The sequence below is a fragment of the Narcine bancroftii genome, chromosome 11 (assembly GCF_036971445.1).
Source record: "Narcine bancroftii isolate sNarBan1 chromosome 11, sNarBan1.hap1, whole genome shotgun sequence".
Taxonomy (NCBI): domain Eukaryota; kingdom Metazoa; phylum Chordata; class Chondrichthyes; order Torpediniformes; family Narcinidae; genus Narcine; species Narcine bancroftii.
In genome coordinates, this window is record NC_091479.1 from 76567631 (window position 1) to 76590121 (window position 22491).

At 41.6% G+C, this 22491-nt stretch overlaps 1 protein-coding gene across 1 annotated transcript in view; it reads right to left on the reverse strand.

Annotated features, from left to right (window-relative positions):
• atxn10 (ataxin 10) overlaps positions 1–22491 on the reverse strand; it is a 177392-nt gene that overhangs the window by 126196 nt on the left and 28705 nt on the right. Inside the window, exons 5-6 of the mRNA XM_069903492.1 lie at positions 16912–17079; positions 3770–3850 (exon numbers count right to left, since the gene is read on the reverse strand). Coding sequence (XP_069759593.1) covers positions 3770–3850; positions 16912–17079 — 249 coding nt within the window. The remainder of the gene's footprint in view (positions 1–3769; positions 3851–16911; positions 17080–22491) is intronic.

Here is a 22491-nt window from a genome sequence, read left to right on the forward strand (position 1 = left end):
GGAGGACAAATATTAATTTTGTTGTGTCGCAACCATTTTTGAATTAGTTATATGTCTCACAAAGTCTACATTTTAAAATTGTACAGTCAGGCACAAATATTGCATTGCAAATATTGTCAGAAAAATTATTTTTTCCTGCACAGTAATTCCATTTCATAAATATTAAGACAATGGACTTTTTAAAATAAGCAGTATTTCCATTTAATCTTTTGCGTATGTTCCAATTTTTAAGCACTATGTAATATTAACAAAAATTCCCTTTCTAGTTAGCTGCTACAAGATTTTTTTAAAGGTTCTGCAGATTTAATGACATCACAGCTACTGCATCCAAAAAATCCATTAACTGATGTCAGGCCACAATTAAATTCTGGAAGTGATGAAGTCTGTGCGAGAGAAATCACGGGATCTTTGGAACTTTAAGTTGAATAATCAGTACCATGATTTCACTGAGTCGCAAGGTCCAAACCACTCAGCGGAAAACATCTTTCAACCAATGAATGACAATAAACAGCAGAATTTCCAGATTAATCTAATGGCCAGCTAACAGTTAGTGTAATAACTTGAATTGTGTATTAAAATAAAAAGTATTAAAATACACCATCCCAGGTCAGCTCAGTTCAAGCACTGATTGCTCCCTGAAGGCACCAAGATACATCTCTAACCAGGATCAGAATTAGAATTTATTATCATGAACAAGTCACAAAATTTGTTGTTTTGTGGCAGCGTCATAGTGCAAACATTCGTATAAACCAACTTTTAAAAGTAAATAAAAATAGTGCACAAAAAGTCAGTATCTTTGATCTGTCAGGAATCTGATGGTAGCAGAGAAGAAGCTTGTCTTTGAGCTGCTGAGTGCTCATCTTTAGGTTCCTGTACCTTTTTACCCAAAGGGAGCAGAGTGAAGAGAACATGGCCTGGGTAGTGAGAGTCCTTGAGGACAGAGGCTGCTTTCTTAAGACAATGCTTCTTGTAGATGTTCTCCATGGAGTGAAGTCTGGTGCTTGTGATGTGACAGGCTGAGTCAACAACCTCTAGAGTTTATTCTTGTCCTGAACGTACCAGGCAGTGATGTAACCAGCCAGAATGCTCTCCACTGTACACCTGCAGAGGTTTTTGAGGGTGCTCAGTGACCTTCCGAATCTCTTCAAACACCTCAGAAAGCCTTCTTCATGATTGCATCGACATGGAGGCTCCAGGACAGATCCTTGGAGATGTTGACACCCAGCAATTTGAAGTTCTTGACTCTGGACTGGATCATGTTCTCCTGACTTCCACTTGAAGTCCACAATCATCTCCTTGCTTTTTCTACTTTTGGCATGACACCACTTAATGAACTGTGGTGATATCAGCAAATTTGTAGATAGCATTGCTGAACCAAGCCATGAAAGACCCCAACAATGAAGACGCTGTTTACATCCGGTACCGCACGGATGGCAGTCTCTTCAATCTGAGGCGCCTGCAAGCTCACACCAAGACACAAGAGAAACTTGTCCGTGAACTACTCTTTGCAGACGATGCCGCTTTAGTTGCCCATTCAGAGCCAGCTCTTCAGCGCTTGACGTCCTGCTTTGCGGAAACTGCAAAAATGTTTGGCCTGGAAGTCAGCCTGAAGAAAACTGAGGTCCTCCATCAGCCAGCTCCCCACCATGACTACCAGCCCCCCCACATCTCCATCGGGCACACAAAACTTAAAACGGTCAACCAGTTTACCTATCTCGGCTGCACCATTTCATCAGATGCAAGGATCGACAATGAGATAGACAACAGACTCGCCAAGGCAAATAGCGCCTTTGGAAGACTACACAAAAGAGTCTGGAAAAACAACCAACTGAAAAACCTCACAAAGATAAGCGTATACAGAGCCGTTGTCATACCCACACTCCTGTTCGGCTCCGAATCATGGGTCCTCTACCGGCACCACCTACGGCTCCTAGAACGCTTCCACCAGCGTTGTCTCCGCTCCATCCTCAACATCCATTGGAGCGCTTTCATCCCTAACGTCGAAGTACTCGAGATGGCAGAGGTCGACAGCATCGAGTCCACGCTGCTGAAGATCCAGCTGCGCTGGGTGGGTCACGTCTCCAGAATGGAGGACCATCGCCTTCCCAAGATCGTGTTATATGGCGAGCTCTCCACTGGCCACCGTGACAGAGGTGCACCAAAGAAAAGGTACAAGGACTGCCTAAAGAAATCTCTTGGTGCCTGCCACATTGACCACCGCCAGTGGGCTGATAACGCCTCAAACCGTGCATCTTGGCGCCTCACAGTTTGGCGGGCAGCAACCTCCTTTGAAGAAGACCGCAGAGCCCACCTCACTGACAAAAGGCAAAGGAGGAAAAACCCAACACCCAACCCCAACCAACCAATTTTCCCCTGCAACCGCTGCAATCGTGTCTGCCTGTCCCGCATCGGACATGTCAGCCACAAACGAGCCTGCAGCTGACGTGGACTTTTTACCCCCTCCATAAATCTTCGTCCGCGAAGCCAAGCCAAAGAAGAAGATAGCATTGGAATTGTGCCTGGCCACATAGTCATGGGTGTATAGTGATTAGAGCACTGAGCTAAGCATGCATCCTTAGGGTGCGCCAATGTTGATAACTAGCGAGGTGGAGATGTTGTTTCCAATATGTACTGACAATGGTCTTCCTATGAGGAAGTCAAAGATGCAATTGCAGAGGAGGGTGCAGAGGCCCAAGGTTTGGAGCTTCTTGACCAGCACTGAGGGAATAATGGTGTTGAAGTCTGAGCTGTAGTCCATGAAGAGCAACTGTATGTATGAGTTGCTGTTTTTGAGGTATTCCAGAGTGGTGTGGAGAGCCAGTGATATTGCATCTGCTGTGGAGCGATTATGATGATAGGCAAATTGCAGTGGGCCCAGACTTTTTTTTAGGTGCATGTTAATTCTGGCCATGATGAACCTCGCAAAGCATTTCATCACAGTAGATGTTAGTGCTACTGGGTGATAGTCGTTGAGACAGCTCATTCTGCTCTTCTTGTGCACCAGGATGATTGATGCCCTTTGCAGGAGGTGCAAAGAGAGGTTAAAAATTACCATGAACACTCCGGCTAGTTGGCTGGCACAGATTTTCAGTTCTCTGCCAGGTATGCCATCAGGGCCTGTCACCTTGCGATGGTTCATCCTCTTGAATGATATTCTGATGTTGGCCTCAGAGACAGATATCATAGGGTCCTCTGCAGGGATTCTCATAAGCACTGTGGGTTCTCCTTCTCAACATGAGCATAGAAGGTTTTCAGCTCATCAGCTAGTGAAAAATCACAGCCATCTACGGTGTTCACCCTAACTTTGTAGACTGTAATGGCTTGCTCTCCCTGCCGTAGCTAGCATGTATCTGTCTCTGTCTAGCTTCCTCTGGAATTGCCACTTTACTTCAGAGTTAGCCTTCTGCAGGTTGTACCTGGACTTCTTGTAGTGATCTGGATCCCCAGCCTTAAATGCCCTTGATCTCGCCCTCAGCAGGTTGCAAATCCTCTGATTCAGCCAAGGCTTCTGGTTGACACTCGTCCACGCAGGTCTTGATGAAATCGGCGATGCCTGTTGCATATTCATTCAAGTCTAAAGATGAGTTCTTGAACCAGTCCACTGATTCAAGGCAGTTTTTTCAGTAAACTAGGAACAGCAAGGAAATGACTATGCAATTCCAAAGGAAAACATTGCTAAATGACAATAATGTTTAGAGCAAAAAGGTTTTGAATTGATAAGACCATAGATTTCAGAAACAATAACAATCCAATGACATTTTTAACCTACCTTTCTTGGTTAGTCATTTTTTTGTACACAGCAGACACTAAATCTGGACATTTCAGAAATTGCTCTGTTACAATCAGAAACCTAGAGAGAGAAAATTAAACTTCTGTTTAGCAATGGAATAAGCCAAGAAGCCAGTACTCAAGTCTAAACAATGGGTTTTCTGATGAAATAATTAAATGCACATCATTAAAATAAGTACAGACAGCAAAGTTGAAAAAACATGTTGTTTTTCATCATGTAATGCATGATCTCTTCAAAAATCACAATAAATTGTACAATGTACATGATAATAAACTTATAAAGTTGGATTTTTCAAAGTTTTTAGAAATTCAAATTAATTTAAAATTTCAATAAAACTGATTTATTTCCACCTAAAATTCCATCTTTCTTCAAATCTTACAATATTGTAATTTGGCTGGGGAAGCATAGTTCACTGCCACAGTTAGAACGTCACTCAAGGATTTAAGTGAGCTGATGCTCACTGCACTGCACTCGAGTATGTTTGAACAGGACTTCGGCACAAAAGAGTCGGATCTGGATCATAATTGAGATTGGTCCTGATTTTTTGTTTACGGAGCAGGTGGCACATCTTCCCTGGCCTCTCCTCTTGCTGAAAGTTAGCCAGGTTTTGCTTGGAAGGCAGAAGCCCAAGATTTTGTTGTTCGGGCACATCATCAGGCTATTGTTGGTGAGATTTGCGATGTCCAAGGAGATGTGACATTAAGAGAGAGGACCATTGTTAGTTTGTAGGTGAATTAAGAGCTCCTGGGTTTTATTTTTTGGTACTGTATATGTCAATAGGAACACTTCATCAGCAAACAGCTGGGGTTGATTTGTTTGTTTTTAAATAAGGCCCTGACCTTTTGGACATCAGGAGTTTGATGCCAGCAGAGTGGCATTGGTCTCAAAGCTCCAGAAACAAGCCCATAAAAATATCTGAAATTATTCTAATTTGTACATCAAAACTTTTCATTAAATATATGTAATCAACAACTTTTTCCTGCAAGGCAACAAAATTTAAAGTGGAACAATAATTGATAGCTTTTTCAGTTGTCAAAAATAATTCCAGTTTCATTGCATCATTGCCTTTCCTTTGGGAAGTTCACATCCTCTGATAACTTCATCTCCCCTAATAGAGAACGTGAGGTTGTGTAGGAAAATGCAGGATGAGGCAAATATTAGCTACAATTTCTTGGAATGATCCAGCCCAATGTTTTTAAACATTTTCTTTCCACTCACATACCACTTTAAGTAATCCCTATGCCAGAGGTGCTCTGTGATTAGTAAGAGATTACTTAAAGTGGTATGTGAGTGGGAAGGGAAGGTTGAAAACCACTGCACTAGACACAGTTGCTACTGAAATATTTTGCTTGAGAAACATTGTAATTGGCTCATTTCCTTTGGAGTTATGAAACTGAGCACATAACGAGTCAATTAGGTTTGATTAAAACAGGGGTGTTCAAACTTTTTCTTTCCACTCACATACCACTTTAGGCAATCCCTTACTAATTACAGAACACCTATGGCATAGGGATTACTTAAGGTGGTATGTGAGTGGAAAGAAAAAGTTTGAAAACCACAGATCTAGCAGCTGAGCATTTTTGGCCCACTGCAAATCTTCTTAACAGTCCTTGTAAAGGTGAGTGACTGGAACACCTCTTGCAGATCTCAGTGACTGACACCCTTAAAAATCTAGTTATTTTCCAGAGTCTTAGTTGTTGGATGCAGACTCTGCAAGCATGGGCAACATCTATTGCCCATTCCCAACTGCCCTTAAGATGGTGGTAGTTATTTTTTCCAATGGAATACATTTATTCATTTCTATGTCCCATTGCTGTATTCTCAGGCTACCTTTTAATTTCCAGGTTGACATAATACATTTTTTTGCTACAGCTAAGGCTATCATAATAAATCTTTTTTGTGCTTCATCCAAATCAAGGCCAAGTTCTTTACTTCTTATATTACTTAGAAGAAAGATCTCTGGATTTTTTGCTATGTTATTTTTTGTGATTTTATTTAATACCTGATTTAGATCTTCTCAAAACTTTTCTACTTTCTCACATGCCCAAATTGCATGTACTGTTGTTCCCGTTTCCTTCTTACAGAGAAAACATCTGTCTGATACTGTTGGGTCCCATTTATTTAACTTTTGGGGCATGGTGTATAGCCTGTGTAACTAATTATATTGTATCTCGTGTTTATTGTATTTCTCATAGTTCCGGAGCATAGCTTTTCTCATGTTTCATTCTTTATCTTTATGTTTAAATGTATTCCATTGGAAAAAATAACATATAATTTAAGAAATAACATCACAGTATTCGAACAAATTTGGGAACCGTACATGGAACACAACAGAGAAGTCCTACCATGGTCCTCCACCACCTAAAATGACAGAAGGTGAAGAAGACAAAATGAACTGACCCAGTATGTAAAAGTAGAAGACACAAATTTCTTGTTTATTTTCATTGTGTGATGACATTGTTTAATGGGTTTAATGTATCATATATGTTGAACGTTGAGTGGGTGGGGAAGGGGGGTGCAGGAAGGAGGGGGAAAAGGGGAGAAAATGACACTGTGTATATTCAAGAGGTCAGTATGGTTCATAATGTGAAAAATAAAAATAAAAGATGGTGGTAGTGAGCCAGTTGTTGATCTACTATGGAAGGACTTTACAACAGAGGTTGCTGCGCTGTGGTAGAGTTTTGAGACTTAGACTCGGTTACGATGAAGAAACAATACATTTCCAAATCTAGATAGTATGCGAATAGAAGGGAAACTTGCAGATATTAGCATTCAAGCACAATTGCTGGTGATAGAGGCAGCAACTTTGAGAGAGGCTGTTGGAGAAGTCTCGTTAAGTGACAGCAGTGCATTTTCTAACAGTATACATTATAGCCATGGTATGCAAGGTGAGGGATTGAATGCTTAGAATGGTGTTTTGGGCCAACCCCAAGCCCACGAGTTGGTCTATTACTATCTACCATGTTGAATATATTTTGGTCAAGCTTGGAGTATATTCTTGGAGAAAAGTAGCTGTTAGATAAACAACAGTGGTTCACCAGTCTTCTCTGCTAAATTGTTTAGCATTTGGGAGTTCTTGAACAAGAGCTCTCATGAACCACAAGGGAAGACAATATGCTTCTATTACTGGACAACTGGTAACTAATTCTGTCATCTTTTTATTAGGATGATGGAATTGATTGTCCACAAGTTGTTAGATATGTATGTTCATTTGATATAAATGGAAAATATGCATTTAGATTTTTCATTCCAAATAAATTGATTGGAAATGTATTATCTCTGAATGCCCCTCCAATGTTTAAAACTGAAGGATTACATTATAAAAGCATACTACAATTATTAATATTACATTTATTGATTGTTGTGTACTTGCAAACAACTGAGCAGAATTCAAACATTAGAAATCTAATTTGAAAACAACTCTTTTGAAGGTAATAATTTTACACACACTAATTTTTAAAATGCATCAAGAGAAAGAACATAGTCACTAGAAACAATATTTTTCATTTCATTAATCCACAATGAATGGTTTGACCTGCAAACAAATTATTGTAGTCAGTATCACACATTTTCACCAATTTTCACATGCTGGACAATACAAGAACATGGGAAATAGAACGCCATTCAGTGCTTTGATTTCCTTGATGTCTTACATGGGGTTCTCAAGGGAAAGTATTGACCTTCCACGGAGCCTCATCTTTAGCATTTGCTACATTGTCAGGGCTTTCGCTGATGCTTCATGGGAAGGGTTCGTTTTGTACCCTAATGTGAAACATTACATTTTGCAAAGCATTGTCACTGGACTGGACTCATCATCAAGAATCAAGGTAGCATTTACCAGCATATCCACAAAAAGATGTTCCTACCACAAAGGTCAATGGCAATTAGTCACAGAATGGGCCCTCTGCCCAACTCGTCCATGCAAAATGCAAAGCCTATCTTCACTAATCCCTTTTGCCTGCAATTTTCCTGTATCCCTCCACTCCATTCCTACCTTCCAAATGCCTTTTAAATGTGTAATTGTATCCTCTAACAACTCGTTCAAAATAACTACTACCCCTGGATAGAAAAATGCCCTTAGATCTCCTTTAAATTTCTCCCCACTCATCTTAAAATTTTTCTTCAAGATTTAGACTCTCCCATCCTGGGGGAAAAAAAAGACTGACATTTACCTTATCAATGCCCCTTCGGTCTCCTGTATTCCAGTGAGAATAAACCCAGTCAATCCATTCTCTCCTTGTAACAAAAGTCATCCTTTCCAGGCAACATCTAGTGAATCTCTTCTGCCCTCTTTCTGATGCGGTCATTTCTAGAACTGTACACAATCCTCTAAGTCCAACCTCACCAATATTTTGTACAGCTACAAGATGGTATCTCAACTTCTGTACTCAACGTCTCAGCCCACGAAGGCATGTCTGCTGACTCTCTTCTGAACTACTCTATCTCCCTCTGCGCAGCCATCGTCAGGGAGCTAAGATTCAGCATTTCACCGAAGACTCTCGAAAACTTTTACAGGTGTACAGTGGAGTCCATTCTGGCTGGTTGCATCACTGTCTGGTATGGAGATTTCAACGTTCAGGATAAGAATAAACTCCAGAGGTTGTTAACTCAGCCTGTGACATCACAGGCACCAGACCTCACTCCATCGAGAAAATCTACAAGAAGCATTGTCTTAAGAAAGCAGCCTCTATCCTCAAGGACCCTCACCACCCAGGCCAAGCCCACTTCACTCTGCTACTATTGGAAAAAAGGTGCAAGAGCCTAAATATGAGCACTCAGTGGCACAGAGATAGCTTCTTCCTCACTGCCATCAGATTCCTGACTTTGACTTTTCATGCACTATTGTTGTAAGGTAGTTTATATGAATGTTTACACAGAGGTACTCGAGATGGCAGAGGCCGACAGCATCGAATCCACGCTGCTGAAGATCCAACTGCACTGGGTAGGTCACGACTCCAGAATGGAGGACCATCGCCTTCCCAAGATCGTGTTATATGGCGAGCTCTCCACTGGCCACTGAGACAGAGGTGAACCAAAGAAGAGGTACAAGGACTGCTTAAAGAAATCTCTTGGTGCCTGCCCCATTGACCACCACCAGTGGTCTGATCTCGCTTCAAACCGTGCATCTTGGCGCCTCACAGTTCGGCGGGCAGCAACCTCCTTTGAAGAAGACCGCAGAGCCCACCTCACTGACAAAAGACAAAGGAGGAAAAACCCAACACCCAACCCCAACCCACCAATTTTCCCCTGCAACCGCTGCAACCGTGTCTGCCTGTCCCGCATCGGACTTGTCAGCCACAAACGAGCCTGCAGCTGACGTGGACATTTACCCCTCCATAAATCTTCGTCTGCGAAGCCAAGCCCAAGAAGAAGACACAGAGGTGCTGAAAATCAATGAATTTTGTGATCTGTTCGTGACAATAAATTATGATTCTATAAATGTGCATAACAAAGTCTCCTGTACACTGACTTGTCCTTGCAGGCTGCTAGCAACAAGTTCCAAAGTTCCAGCTCTTTGTTTAAAAATGTTCACCAATCTTAGTGAATCCAGTTTCATTACAGTTCAGAATTTTATCAAATCCAATTTTATCCTTAACTCAAACAAAACATAATGTTGATGGCATTGCAATCACTCTGCAAGATAATTTACCAAATTGATAACAATGGAATATTTACTGTGTGTTAGGAGACTTCTGTTTCTGAACCCGAACTTCAGAATAGCATTCCAAGAAAATCGCAGCTCTGAGTTAAAAGCAACATGCATATATTTGGTATTCATACATAAGGGACAAAATCTTTACTTACCCTACATGAATACTCATTTAAAAAATATAATGGTAATTCAATCCAGCCAAATCAATATTGACCTGATAAAAGTATAGTCTAGCTAGCAATTTGTCCTGGACAATTACCTTGTATTCTGCTATTTTCCAGAGCTGATGCAGTACGTGCTTTGTATGATTTTAAGGAAAATGAGTCAAGGCTTTATAAAAGAACTTTTGAAGCTTTGATTACATTGATGCCAAAAGGCTATCAGCACATTGTAAAATACAAAATAATTGATTCTGCAACCAAGTGTTTGCTCAAGACTTATTTGCATAAGAACTTAACTGTAGGTGTCTCTAGTTCTGTAGGACTGATCTTCAGTGTTAAAGCTGTGATGTTGCCTGATGCCATACGACTTTGTTGATTCCAATGTTCTTCACCCCTGCTTGATATCATGTGGAAAGAATCAAGTTGGCTTAAGACTGACTTTTATCTTGGTGTGCTTCCCCCGAAGAAGCCAAGATGGATCATCCACATAGCCTCCAGCTACAGCCTCATTTTTAGTATTTACTATCTAGGCCAGACCATCAAGAAGAAAAGGAATGTTCTTGGAACCATCTCCTCTTATTACTGATTTAATTGTTCACTACAAGGTGCAGCCAAACCACAGAGCTTTAATCTAATCAGTTGGTTATGGGATTGCTCAATTCTGTCTGTGCATTCTATTTGGCCCATAAGTGGTCCTCATTTTTATGCATCTTGTTCATGCTCCCAGCAATTAAATTTGGTTGATCTTCAGTCTTCAGAGTGGTAGTGTACTAGTGAACAGGGTGAAGACTATGGTGTAAATACAGTTAATAACAGTATTTGCACTTCACAGATACCCAGTGATGAACTGGTCAGATCTGTCCTTAATCTATTGCATTTAGCACAATGGCAGTACCAGAGCATGTCCTGGGTGGTGTGGATCTTTGATGAATGTTGCTGCTCTTGGATGGAAGCATTTCTTGACTGGGGAAAGTTTTGCCCTTGTACTGGGCAATGACCAAGTACAATGTCTGCTCAGAGGTATTGGTACCCCTATACCAGGTCATGATCCAGCAGTCAGCACATTTTCCACTATATAACTGTAGAAGTTTACCAAGGTTTCCAATGTCATGCCAAACCTCAGAAAACTCATGAGGAACTGAAGGACCTGACATGCTTTTTCACGATTACATTAGTATGTTGGGTCCAGGAAAGGTCTTCTAGGATATCGACTTGCATGAATTTAAATTTGTTCACCCTCTCCACCTCTGATTCCCCCAATAATCACTGGATCGTATACCTTTGGTTTCCCTTCCTAAAGTCCACAACCAATTCAGTGGTTTTGGTGACATTAAGTGCAAATTTGTTGTTAGTACACCATTCAGCCAAGTTTTCAATCTCCCTCCTGTATGCTGACTCATCACCCATTTTATACAGCCCACTACCATGGAATCATCCGCAAATTTGTAGATGGTGTTATTGTCATACTGACCCACAGTTATAGCATGTAGAGCAGGGGGCCAAATACACAGCCCTATGGTACAGACAGAGATTGTAGAGGAAATGATCTTGGCGATCTGTACTGATTGAGGCCTGGAGGGGAGGAGATCCAGGATCCAATTATGCAGTGGGGTATTGAGGCCCAGGTCTTGGAGTTTGCTGATTAGTTTTGAGGAGATGATGGTATTGAATGATGAACTGCAGTCGATAAAGAGCATCCTGATGTACGTATCTTTGCTGTCCAGGTTTTCCAGGGTTTTCTGTGAAGCCAGTGAGATGGCATCTGCTGTAGACCCATTGGTGTGGTCGACAAATTGGAATGGATCCATGTCACTGTTCAAACAACAGCTGATATTCTTCCACATAGGCCCCCTCAAAACACTTCATCATTGTGGATATGTGTTCTACCGGTTGGTAGTCCATTCCTTACAATATAAACTATTAATTTAAAGCCCACAGCTGCTTGGTGAACCACACTATACCCACAGTATCCCAGCTCCTCTTAAATGCATCTAGACGCCACTTTCTATGGTGACCTATAGAAAGTTTTAATTTATGCAATGTCCCTCTTCTACTATAGACCCACATTTTGCAGAGGAATTAAATGGACAGGCTTGTGCAAACAACTCTTCTGGTATTCAGACATGTGTTGTGAACAAAAGCAGCAAAGCATATACTTTCAAACCATTCTAGCTGAATTGATCTGATCAATGTGCTTCCACATTGTTCTCATTGACTGCAGCGTCTTCCATTGCAAGACGCTGCAGAGGATAGTGAAGTCAGCAGAAAAGATCATTGGGAACCTCTTCCTAGCATGAAGGACATCTACTACACTCAATGCAGGTGGAAAGCAATGAACATTGTGAAAGGCTCCACACATCGCACATGTAAACTGCTTTCCCTCCTGCCATCTGGCAGGAAATACTGAAGCACTTGGCTCCTTACTTCCAGAATGGGAAACAGCTTTCCCCCCCATCCCAAGCCATCAGGCTCCTGAACTCCCAGTACAGATGTGGACAATGTGCTGTGGACTATCAGAATATACGTCTTAAAACCTTAATATTTTAATGTATTAACTGCTTTTGTAACATATCTATGTAAGTATGGGGAAACAGTATCTCATCCTACCATGTGAGCATGGTATGAATGCTAAATAAAGTTGACTTGACTTATAACATCAGACAATTATAAATGCCACTTAAAATCTTCTTTTCAGATGACTGTGCATTGCATAGTACATATCAATAAAGAGCAATATATCCAGTTCTTGCACTGGTTTGGTGTTATCCAAGAACCTCTTAATAATAGCACTAGTTTGTGCAAGAAAAATCAATTTTCTTACTTCTGTTCTTATCTGAAGGTGCAATCTTTGATTTAAATTCTGGAAACAGTGTCACCAAAAAGGCTGAGAGTAGTATGCATAACAAATGAATACAGACATCATTAGGTTTAATATTTCTATCCAATCAAGGATCTCCTTATTAGTCAATGAGAACAGTCTTTGGAAATTCCAATTGAGGATAATTTAAATAGAGGTATTCCCCGACTTGCAACTTATGCAACTTGCATCCATCCGCACATACGTTTGAAAAAATATAAAATTGACAAGGATTATATTGTATTTGACAAACTATATCAGGGATACAGGACATGAACAAGCCAAAATGTGCATACTTACCTTGTTAGTCGGTGTTCTGGAGTCCGTAAGCTGGGTGTGGCCATTTTGATTCCTGTGCGCATACACAAGTTGGTGCATGAGTGGTGGGTTCATGTATTGGAGTTCAGTTGGCGCATGTGCAAGAGTTAAGGGTACGAATTCAATATCATCAGGGCGCTTAACTCTCACATATGTGCAACCGAACTCCGATATGTGAATCCACCACGCATGCATCAACTGTAGACTCGCACATGTGCACAGGAATCAAGATGGCCGTGCCCAGCCTACAGACCCTGGGACGCCGACTAACAAAGCAAGCATGGACCAGAATGTGGAAAGATTTGTCAAGGTTGATCAACAAATTAAGAAAGCTTTAAGTTACTATTGTCAAATCTACAATGAAAATAAGATTTGATTAAAAAGTTTGCTTTAAGACTTCAGTACTCCGCGCGCATGGCCAAAATTCTGACAAATCCATTTTGAGATACAACCAATCCTTTGGTCCCTATTACGGTTTTAAGTTGGGGAGTACCTGTACATTACAAAATTGGATCTGTCTGGGAAGGACCAGCAATTAAATTATAGAAACATACCATGCAAACATGTCCACATTTTTAGGCAGTTATGAAGTGTAACTATGTAAATCATTATCCTCATTTTAAATTTATAGTATCTGATTTATAGGAATTGTTAAGTTGGCCATCTGATCTGGAAAATTCACAATTGAAAAGGAGCAGTCTGTGTAGGGGAGTTATTTCTTCCCCTCTTGGTGGCAACATCACTGATAAATGTTGATTACAGACGCCACCAGCAAACATGACAATGATCTGTGAGAAAGTTTTTCTACTGATAGGCAAAAAGCTGGATGATGAATGAATGAAAATCCTTGTTATTGATGACTAGGTTGTTGAGTAAAGTACTTGTCGGCACATAACATTAGACAATGACTATACTGATATGATCCGACCAATTCACCTCTTCCTTGCTGAACACCGATGATAAAGTCATGCCTCCTCAAAGAGTGAGCCAGTGTGACCACATGGATGGAGCAGTGCACAGCTGAATCATGATTCCTGCTAAACAGCTGCACTAGTATTCCAAATTATCTGATGACTTGGAGGTTGACAGAGGTGTTCTCTGGGAAATCCATGTCACTTTTTCTTTGCAAGTCCACAAAAGAATTGGCATTTCTGAAAACACTGAGAAAAGACTCCACTATGCTGACCAAACATGCATACTCTGATCCAGGGCCCTATTCCTCCAATCCTGTTGTGACTGCAGAAGCCTCCACTTGCCCTGCTAAAAGTCAGTTACTTAGCTTCAGCAGAATCTATGGATGATGTTTGAGCAACCAAGAGTGAAGTCTGCAAGTGTCACTCAGGTGTCCTTGAGTTATCATAATAAAGTAATGCCCGTGAACTACTCTTTGCAGACGATGCCACTTTAGTTGCCCATTCAGAGCCAGCTCTTCAGCGCTTGACGTCCTGCTTTGCGGAAACTGCCAAAATGTTTGGCCTGGAAGTCAGCCTGAAGAAAACTGAGGTCCTCCATCAGCCAGCTCCCCACCATGATTACCAGCCCCCTCACATCTCCATCGGGCACACAAAACTCAAAACGGTCAACCAGTTTACCTATCTCAGCTGCACCATTTCATCAGATGCAAGGATCGACAATGAGATAGACAACAGACTCGCCAAGGCAAATAGCGCCTTTGGAAGACTACACAAAAGAGTCTGGAAAAACAACCAACTGAAAAACCTCACAAAGATAAGCGTATACAGAGCCGTTGTCATACCCACACTCCTGTTCGGTTCCGAATCATGGGTCCTCTACCGGCACCACCTACGGTTCCTAGAACGCTTCCACCAGCGTTGTCTCCGCTCCATCCTCAACATCCATTGGAGCGCTTACATCCCTAACGTCAAAGTACTCGAGATGGCAGAGGTCGACAGCATCAAGTCCACGCTGCTGAAGATCCAGCTGCGATGGATGGGTCACGTCTCCAGAATGGAGGACCATCGCCTTCCCAAGATCGTGTTATATGGCGAGCTCTCCACTGGCCACCGTGACAGAGGTGCACCAAAGAAAAGGTACAAGGACTGCCTAAAGAAATCTCTTGGTGCCTGCCACATTGACCACTGCCAGTGGGCTGATAACGCCTCAAACCGTGCATCTTGGCGCCTCACAGTTTGGCGGGCAGCAACCTCCTTTGAAGAAGACCGCAGAGCCCACCTCACTGACAAAAGGCAAAGGAGGAAAAACCCAACACCCAACCCCAACCAACCAATTTTCCCCTGCAACCGCTGCAATCGTGTCTGCCTGTCCCGCATCGGACTTGTCAGCCACAAACGAGCCTGCAGCTGACGTGGACTTTTTATCCCCTCCATAAATCTTCGTCCGCGAAGCCAAGCCAAAGAAGAAAGAAAAGAATGCAATGGACTCTCAGTTGAACTGAATGAACAATGGGCGTGACATCTTGATTCAAAATCCTATTACTTTCCCGTAATGCATTTCTGAGATCAATTATTGCATAATTCACACCAAGAAACCATGTTAGTGCAAAGGTGAATAGTGTTCAAGGATGCCTGGGTCAATTTTGTAATGAGCAATACTTCCAATGATAACGGGCAATATTTCTAATGAAGATGGGCACAATCACTTTAAATTATGCATCAGATCCACGCTGCTGAAGATCCAGCTGCGCTGGGTGGGTCACGTCTCCAGAATGGAGGACCATCGCCTTCCCAAGATCGTGTTATATGGCGAGCTCTCCACAGGCCACCGTGACAGAGGTGCACCAAAGAAAAGGTACAAGGACTGCCTAAAGAAATCTCTTGGTGCCTGCCACATTGACCACCGCCAGTGGGCTGATATCACCTCAAACCGTGCATCTTGGCGCCTCACAGTTTGGCTGGCAGCAACCTCCTTCGAAGAAGACCGCAGAGCCCACCTCACTGACAAAAGACAAAGGAGGAAATACCCAACACCCAACCCCAACCGACCAATTTTCCCCTGCAACCGCTGCAACCGTGTCTGCCTGTCCCGCATCGGACTTGTCAGCCACAAACGAGCCTGTAGCTGACGTGGACATTTACCCCCTCCATAAATCTTCGTCCGCGAAGCCAAGCCAAAGAAGGAGATGGAGTTTATGAGCTATATTTACATAAAAACTAGGTGCAATTGGTTGATAATTGGAGCCTCCTCTTATATGCCATTTTCAAATACTTGAAGCCTGTCCCATTCGGGAAGATTTTCTATTTTTAATATTCAGAATCTCTCTCCCCTTTCCCTCAAAACCTCAAAATCGAGAATGCTTCACTTCCATTCTGGTCTATTTGTGTATTGAGGTGGCTAATGACACCACTATGGAAACTGCAGACTCTTTTACAGACAGGGAAGGCTGTGTCTGATGGACCAGGTGGGTAGATGGGTTGTGAGATGAACCATTCTTTCCATCATGTGAAAAGACTCAGGTTTTGATGATCACAATATAATTCCAAATATTCCATCATCTCTTTGAGTGGTCATGGGTTATTAATATCCAGGAATCAGTGGGGATGATGAATTTCTTCAAGGAGTCTTTCAACACATCCCTGAAATGTTTTATCTTTCTGCCATGTATCCTCTTGTCATGAGAGAACTCAGAATAGATTATTTCTTTTCTAGGATTTGGTGTGGACAACATGGCTGACAATGGGCCACAGTCTCTTGGGCCCCTACACAGCTAACACTGCAATATCCTTTTATTGTGATAACTCTGTGTTTTCTTTCTTTCATAGTTGTCTTCTTGTTGAGCATGTTGCAGAATGAAGTGTACAGGTCATGGTGTGCCCGTCTGATTTCTGAACCTACAGAATGGTTTTATGCTGAGATTTACTCCTGCAAAGAATAGTGTAGATTCGAAGGGAAAGAAAAAAAATATAAAAAGGGGTAGAAAAAAATGCCAATTTAGGAACTTCACCTCGATGAATGATAAAATGTTCCAATGAAGGTTCAATACCTTGCAACTAAAACCCTTGCATCCATAGGCTATTAATTTTTTTCACTAACATCAGATAAAAATTAACTTATTAATACTAAAGGTTCAAGAGACAGAATTGCAAGCTATACATCAAGTCTGTTTGTCAGTTAATTGAGAGAAAATGTTAATTGTTTCTGAATTAATACATACGCCCAGTCGAGTTCTGGTTCTTTTTTGCAGACCTTGATAATACTTTTAGCCAGTTCAATTCCTTTTGCGTGGTTTAGCAAGTCTGCTGTTCTCTCAGTGCTGAGGCAGGTAAACAGAACCATGGAACAATAGGCAACAATTTTCTTATCCAAATGATGCAAAGAATTCCTACAAAAAAATAAGTTTTAGACACATCTAAGAAATCAGTGAAAGCTATATGCTCTTCTTGCCAACTGAATCACAATTGAAGCAGCCTATGATATTTACATCATAGATATAAATCCAAGATTTAAATACAAGCAAAATAAAGAGCAACAAAGGAGAGATGGCTATTTTATTTAAATTTCAACCTGTGAGAAAATTAGATTAACACAGAGACCTCCATAAATTTTAGTGAGAAGAAATGCTACTCTTTCACCAGAAAAGTACTATTTATTTTCTGACCACAAGTGTGAATTCCAACCAAAATCTTCAAGTTGAAATTCTTTAATAAACACATAAAAACGATTTAATTGACGTGCAATCAGATAAGGATGGAGCCTTGGTGAGACAAAATAGATAGAATCATAGAATAGTGACACCACAAGAGATAATGGTGCCTGTGGCAGCTCCAAATGAACGTCACTAGCTCCACTCACTATCGCTTTCTCTAGAGCCTTGTACATTGTTATTTGTACCTTCTTGTAAGCAAAAAGAGCACACATGTCCATTATATCAGCAGGCAGTGCATTCCAGATTCCAACCACAGGCTGCGTAATGATATATTCTTCATGCCACATTTACGTCTCTTTCCGTTTATACCATTGACTTCTAGGCTTTGAGCCCTCCAATCTCCCACCATACGCCCTGTCCAGATTCTTCACCATTAGACACATTTCCATGATCACTGCTGAGCTTTTCTTTTCAAAAGAAAATAGACCTAGCTCTTCTAACCCATCGACATGACTGTAGTCCTTTATCCCAAGAACTGTTCTTGCGTAACTTTTCTGGATCCTCTCTGATACCTCACGTCCTTCCAAAAAAGTTCATGTAAAATTCATTGAAAAATATTTTAAGCTGGTACATGAGAAACAAAACTCAAATAAAGGCAACCACTGCTATTTGTAGGCCATTGATATAAATTAGCAACTACCGATGCTTTTCAAATCAACAAAGTGAAATCTGCTTCATGCCGATGATCGAGGGAACTGGCGATGGATACAAACCGGTAGGTTTTGTACATTTTTGAAGGCAGTGGTTATATTTTATATCAAGAAACCCATTTAACAGCTAGATTTTAGACACTGGAATATTCAGCCTGAGATGCTTCCAAACATTGGATGTGATGGACCTTCCAAAACTGAAACAGTATCACCTTCAGCAATAGAAGCCAGGTTAACACACTCAGAAATCATAATCTGAGACGTTACACCTTCAGTCATCACATTAATTCTGCCCCATCAAATGTCATCTACTGCTTCCTCATCTCTACTTTTACACTGTGAAATATTTACATTCATCCATTCGAGTCAATTTTCATGACTCTCTGTTTATTTGTTTACTCAGGCCTAAAGGTGTAAATATGAGAGTGTTAGATGAACCACAGATTTAGCTTTAGTTCAGCAGAACAAGATAGATATTGGCCATATCAATTAAATATCACTTGACCCTGCCAATACAACCAATTGGTTGAGAATCAAGCCAAAGAACAATGAAAGCCCATCAGTTTCTTAAGTTAGATTTCAGATTATTTTCAGAGAATGTACATGACATCACATACAACCCTGAGATTCTTTTTTCTGGGGGTGAGGCAGAATTACCACTTACTGGTAGTGCAAAAAAAAAAAAAAAAAACCGTATACAGCATATACATGTAAACAAAATGACTGTAAAATATAGAGAGAATAAAAAGATCAATAAAGTGCACAAAAGTCCCTAAATGGGTCCCTGGTTAAGTTTGTTAGTGTCTGATGGTGGAGGAGTAGCAGTTGTTCCTGAACCTGGTGGTGTGAGTCTTGTGGCACCTATACTTGCTGCTGTCCTCTGACACCAGCGTTCCTTGTAGATGTTCTCGATAGTGGGGAGGGTTTTGCCTGTGATGTCCTGGCTGTGTCCACTACCTTGTACAGAGCTTTATGCTCAGGGGTATTGGTATCCCCATATCAGACAGTTCCCACCACACATCTGTATAAATTTGTTAAGGTTTCTGATGTCATACCAAACCTTTGCAAACTCCTGAGGAAGTAGAGGCACTGGCGTGCTTTCTTCACTATGTCATTAGTGTGTTGGTCCCACGAAAGATCCTCCAAGATAGTGACTCCCAATAACTTAAATTTGCTCACCCTCTCCACCTCTGATTGCCCCAATGATCACTGGATTGTAAACTTCTGGCTTTCCCTTCCTGAAGTCAACAATCAGCTCCTTAGTTTTGGTTACGTTGAGTGTAAGGTTGTTGTTGGTCCCCCATTCAGCTAAGTTTTCAATCTCCCTCCTGTATGCTGAATCATCAACTTTTTAAAATACAATCCACTACTGTGGGATCATCAGCAAATTTGTCGATACGTATTATTGTTGTACCAAGCCACACAGTCATAGGTGCAAAGTGAGTAGAGCAGGGGGCTAAGAACCAGCCCTGTGGTGCTCCAGTACTGATGAAGATTGTGAAGGAGAAGTTCTTACCAATCTCACTGATTGTGGTCTGGAGGTGAGGAAATCCATGATTCAAATACACAGTGTGGTGTTTAGTCCCAGGTCTTGGGGTTTACTGATCAGTTTTGAGGGGATGATCATGTTAAATACCAAACTGTAGTTGATAAAGAGCATCCTGATATATGTACCTTTACTGACCAAGTATTTGAGGGATTTGTACAGAGCCAGTGAGATGGCGTCTGCTTTAGACCTATTGCTATGATAGGCGAACTGGTCACCCTCAGATAGGAGCAGATTTGCTTCAATACCACTTTATCACTGTTGATGTTTGGGCTTACTAGTTGTTAGTCATTAAGGCAGGTTACTACACTCTTCTTGGGCACCGGTAAGATTGACACTTATTTGAAACAGGTGGGTACCACGCCCTACTGGAGTGAGATATTGAAGATATCCATTAATATATTGATAAGTTGGTCAGCACAGGTTTTTAATACTTGGCCAGGTACTCCATCTGGGCCAGATGGTTTCTTCAGATTCACTCCCCTGAAGGCAGCACTCATGTCATCTTCAGATATGGACAGGATGGGATCATCAGGGAATGTGGAGGGTGTGGGGTTGTGGTTCTTTGGTGTTACTATCATCAAATCGGGCATGAGTTCCTCTGGGAGCGAAGCTTTGCCATCTGCTTCTTCATCAGATTTGGTTTTGTAGATTATGGCATTTAGGCCCTGCTATCAGGTGTCCCTTGTTGTTTCCATTTTCATCCAGATTCTCCACTTTGCCAGGGGGGTAGATTTTCGCAGGTAATACCTGTTCCTTCTGTATTATCTGGATTTCGGATTTAAATGCCTGCATTTAATCAGGTTCCAGATTTCATTGCTCATCCAGGGCTTCTAGTTGGGGAAACCCTGAATGATTTAGTGGGGACACACTCATCCATAGCTGTTTTGATAAAGTCTGTGACAGCCCTAGTACAATCATTCAGATTCTCTGCTGAGTCCTTGAATACCGCATAATCCACTGACTCAAGGAAGTCCTGTCACTGTTCTTCAGCCTCTCGTGACCGCCTTCTAGCTGTCCTGATCTCCAGAGCCTCTCTTCTAAGGCAGTCTGCTTGAAGGCAGAATGAGCACAGTTAGGTGATACGACTTGCCAAAATGCAGTATCGGAAAAGAATAGTAGGCCTTCCTTTTCTTGGTGTAGCAGTGATTGAGTGTACTGGGATCTCAGCAGGTCTTTACACTTCTAGATTGGTCCTAAAAGATGCCAAGTCTGGAAAAGGCAGTATCTTTTGAATGATGCACAGATTCAAAGATATGAAAGGAATAGATGTGCACCCATGCACCTCCAAGTGCAAAAAGCATGATGCATCGAATTATGATCGACACAGATCTCTTCCCCCTTATGGTAAATATTCCCCTCTCAATGTAGATCTACCCCCACCTCTCTTTGGACATTGGAACAGAGAACAATACAGCACAGTACAGGCCCTTCAGCCCTCAATGTTGTGCCAACCCATCTATCCCTTCCTTAAAAAAAAACTAAACGGCTCCTATCCCATAACCCTATTTTTCGTCCATCCATATGTCTGTCTAAGAGGTTCTTCATGGCCCCAATGTTTCAGTTTCCACCAACATCCCTAGTAAGGCATTCCAGAGACCCACAACTCTCTGTGTAAAAAAAACTTACCCCTGATGTCTCCCCTAAACTTCCCTCCCTTAACTTTGTAGAGATGTCCTCTGGTGTTGGCTATTCCTGCCCTAGAAAATGGGTGCTGGCTGTCCACTCTGTCCATGCCTCTCATAATCTTGTAGACCTCTATTAAGCCTCCTCTCATCTTTCTATGCTCCAAAGTGAAAAGTCCCAGGCCTGCTAACCTTGCCTAAGATTTGTTTCCCAATTCTGGAAAATTCCTGGTAAATCTCCTCTGCACCCTCTCCATAGCTTCCACATCCTTTCCATAATAAGGTGACCAGAACTGAACACAATACTCTAAGTGTGGTCTTATCAAAGATTTGGAAAGTTGTACTCTCTACTCCTGAATTCAAGCCCCTTATTAATGAATCCCACCATCCCATCTTAACTATCCTATCAGCCTGTGTGGCGACCTTGAAGGATGTATGGATTTTTACCCCAAGGATCCTCTGTTCATCCACACTCTTAAATACCGATCATTAACGTTGTACTCAGCCTTCTGGTTAGTCCTTCAAAAATGCATCACCTCTCACTTATCTGGATTGAAATCCATCTGCCACTTTTCTGCCCAACTCTGCATCCTGTCTATATCCTCTTGTAACCTTTGACAACCTTCAGCTTCAACTACAACTCCTCCAACCTTTGTGTCATCTGCAAACTTACTGACCCATCCTTCTGCCTCTTCATCCAGGTCATTTATAAAAATCACTAAGAGTGGGGTCTAAGAATAGATCTCTGTGGCACTCCACTAGTCACTAAACTCCAGGCAGAACACTTTCCTTCTATTACTACTCTCTGCTTTCTTCCAACAAGCCAATTATTTATCCATACAGTTAATTTTCCACTGATCCTGCAGATCATGAATTTTTGAATGAGTCTCTCATGGGGGACCTCGTCAAATGTCTTGCTAAAATCCACATAGACCACATCTACTGCCCTACCCTCATCAATTTCTTTTGTAACCTCCTAAAAAAAACCTCAATTAGACTTGTGAGGCACAAACTTCCCTTCACAAAGCCAAGCTGACTATCCTTGAGTAGGCTGTACTTCTCAAAATGCTCAAAGATCCTATCTTTAAGAATCCTCTCCATTAGTTTATACACCATTGATGTAGGACCCACTGGTCTATAATTCACAGGATTCTCCATTACCTATTTTAAACAATGGGACTACATTTGCCATTCTCCAATCCTCCGGCACCTGCCCCGTGGCCAAAGAGGATTCAAAGATCCTAGCTACTGCCCCAGCAATCTCTTC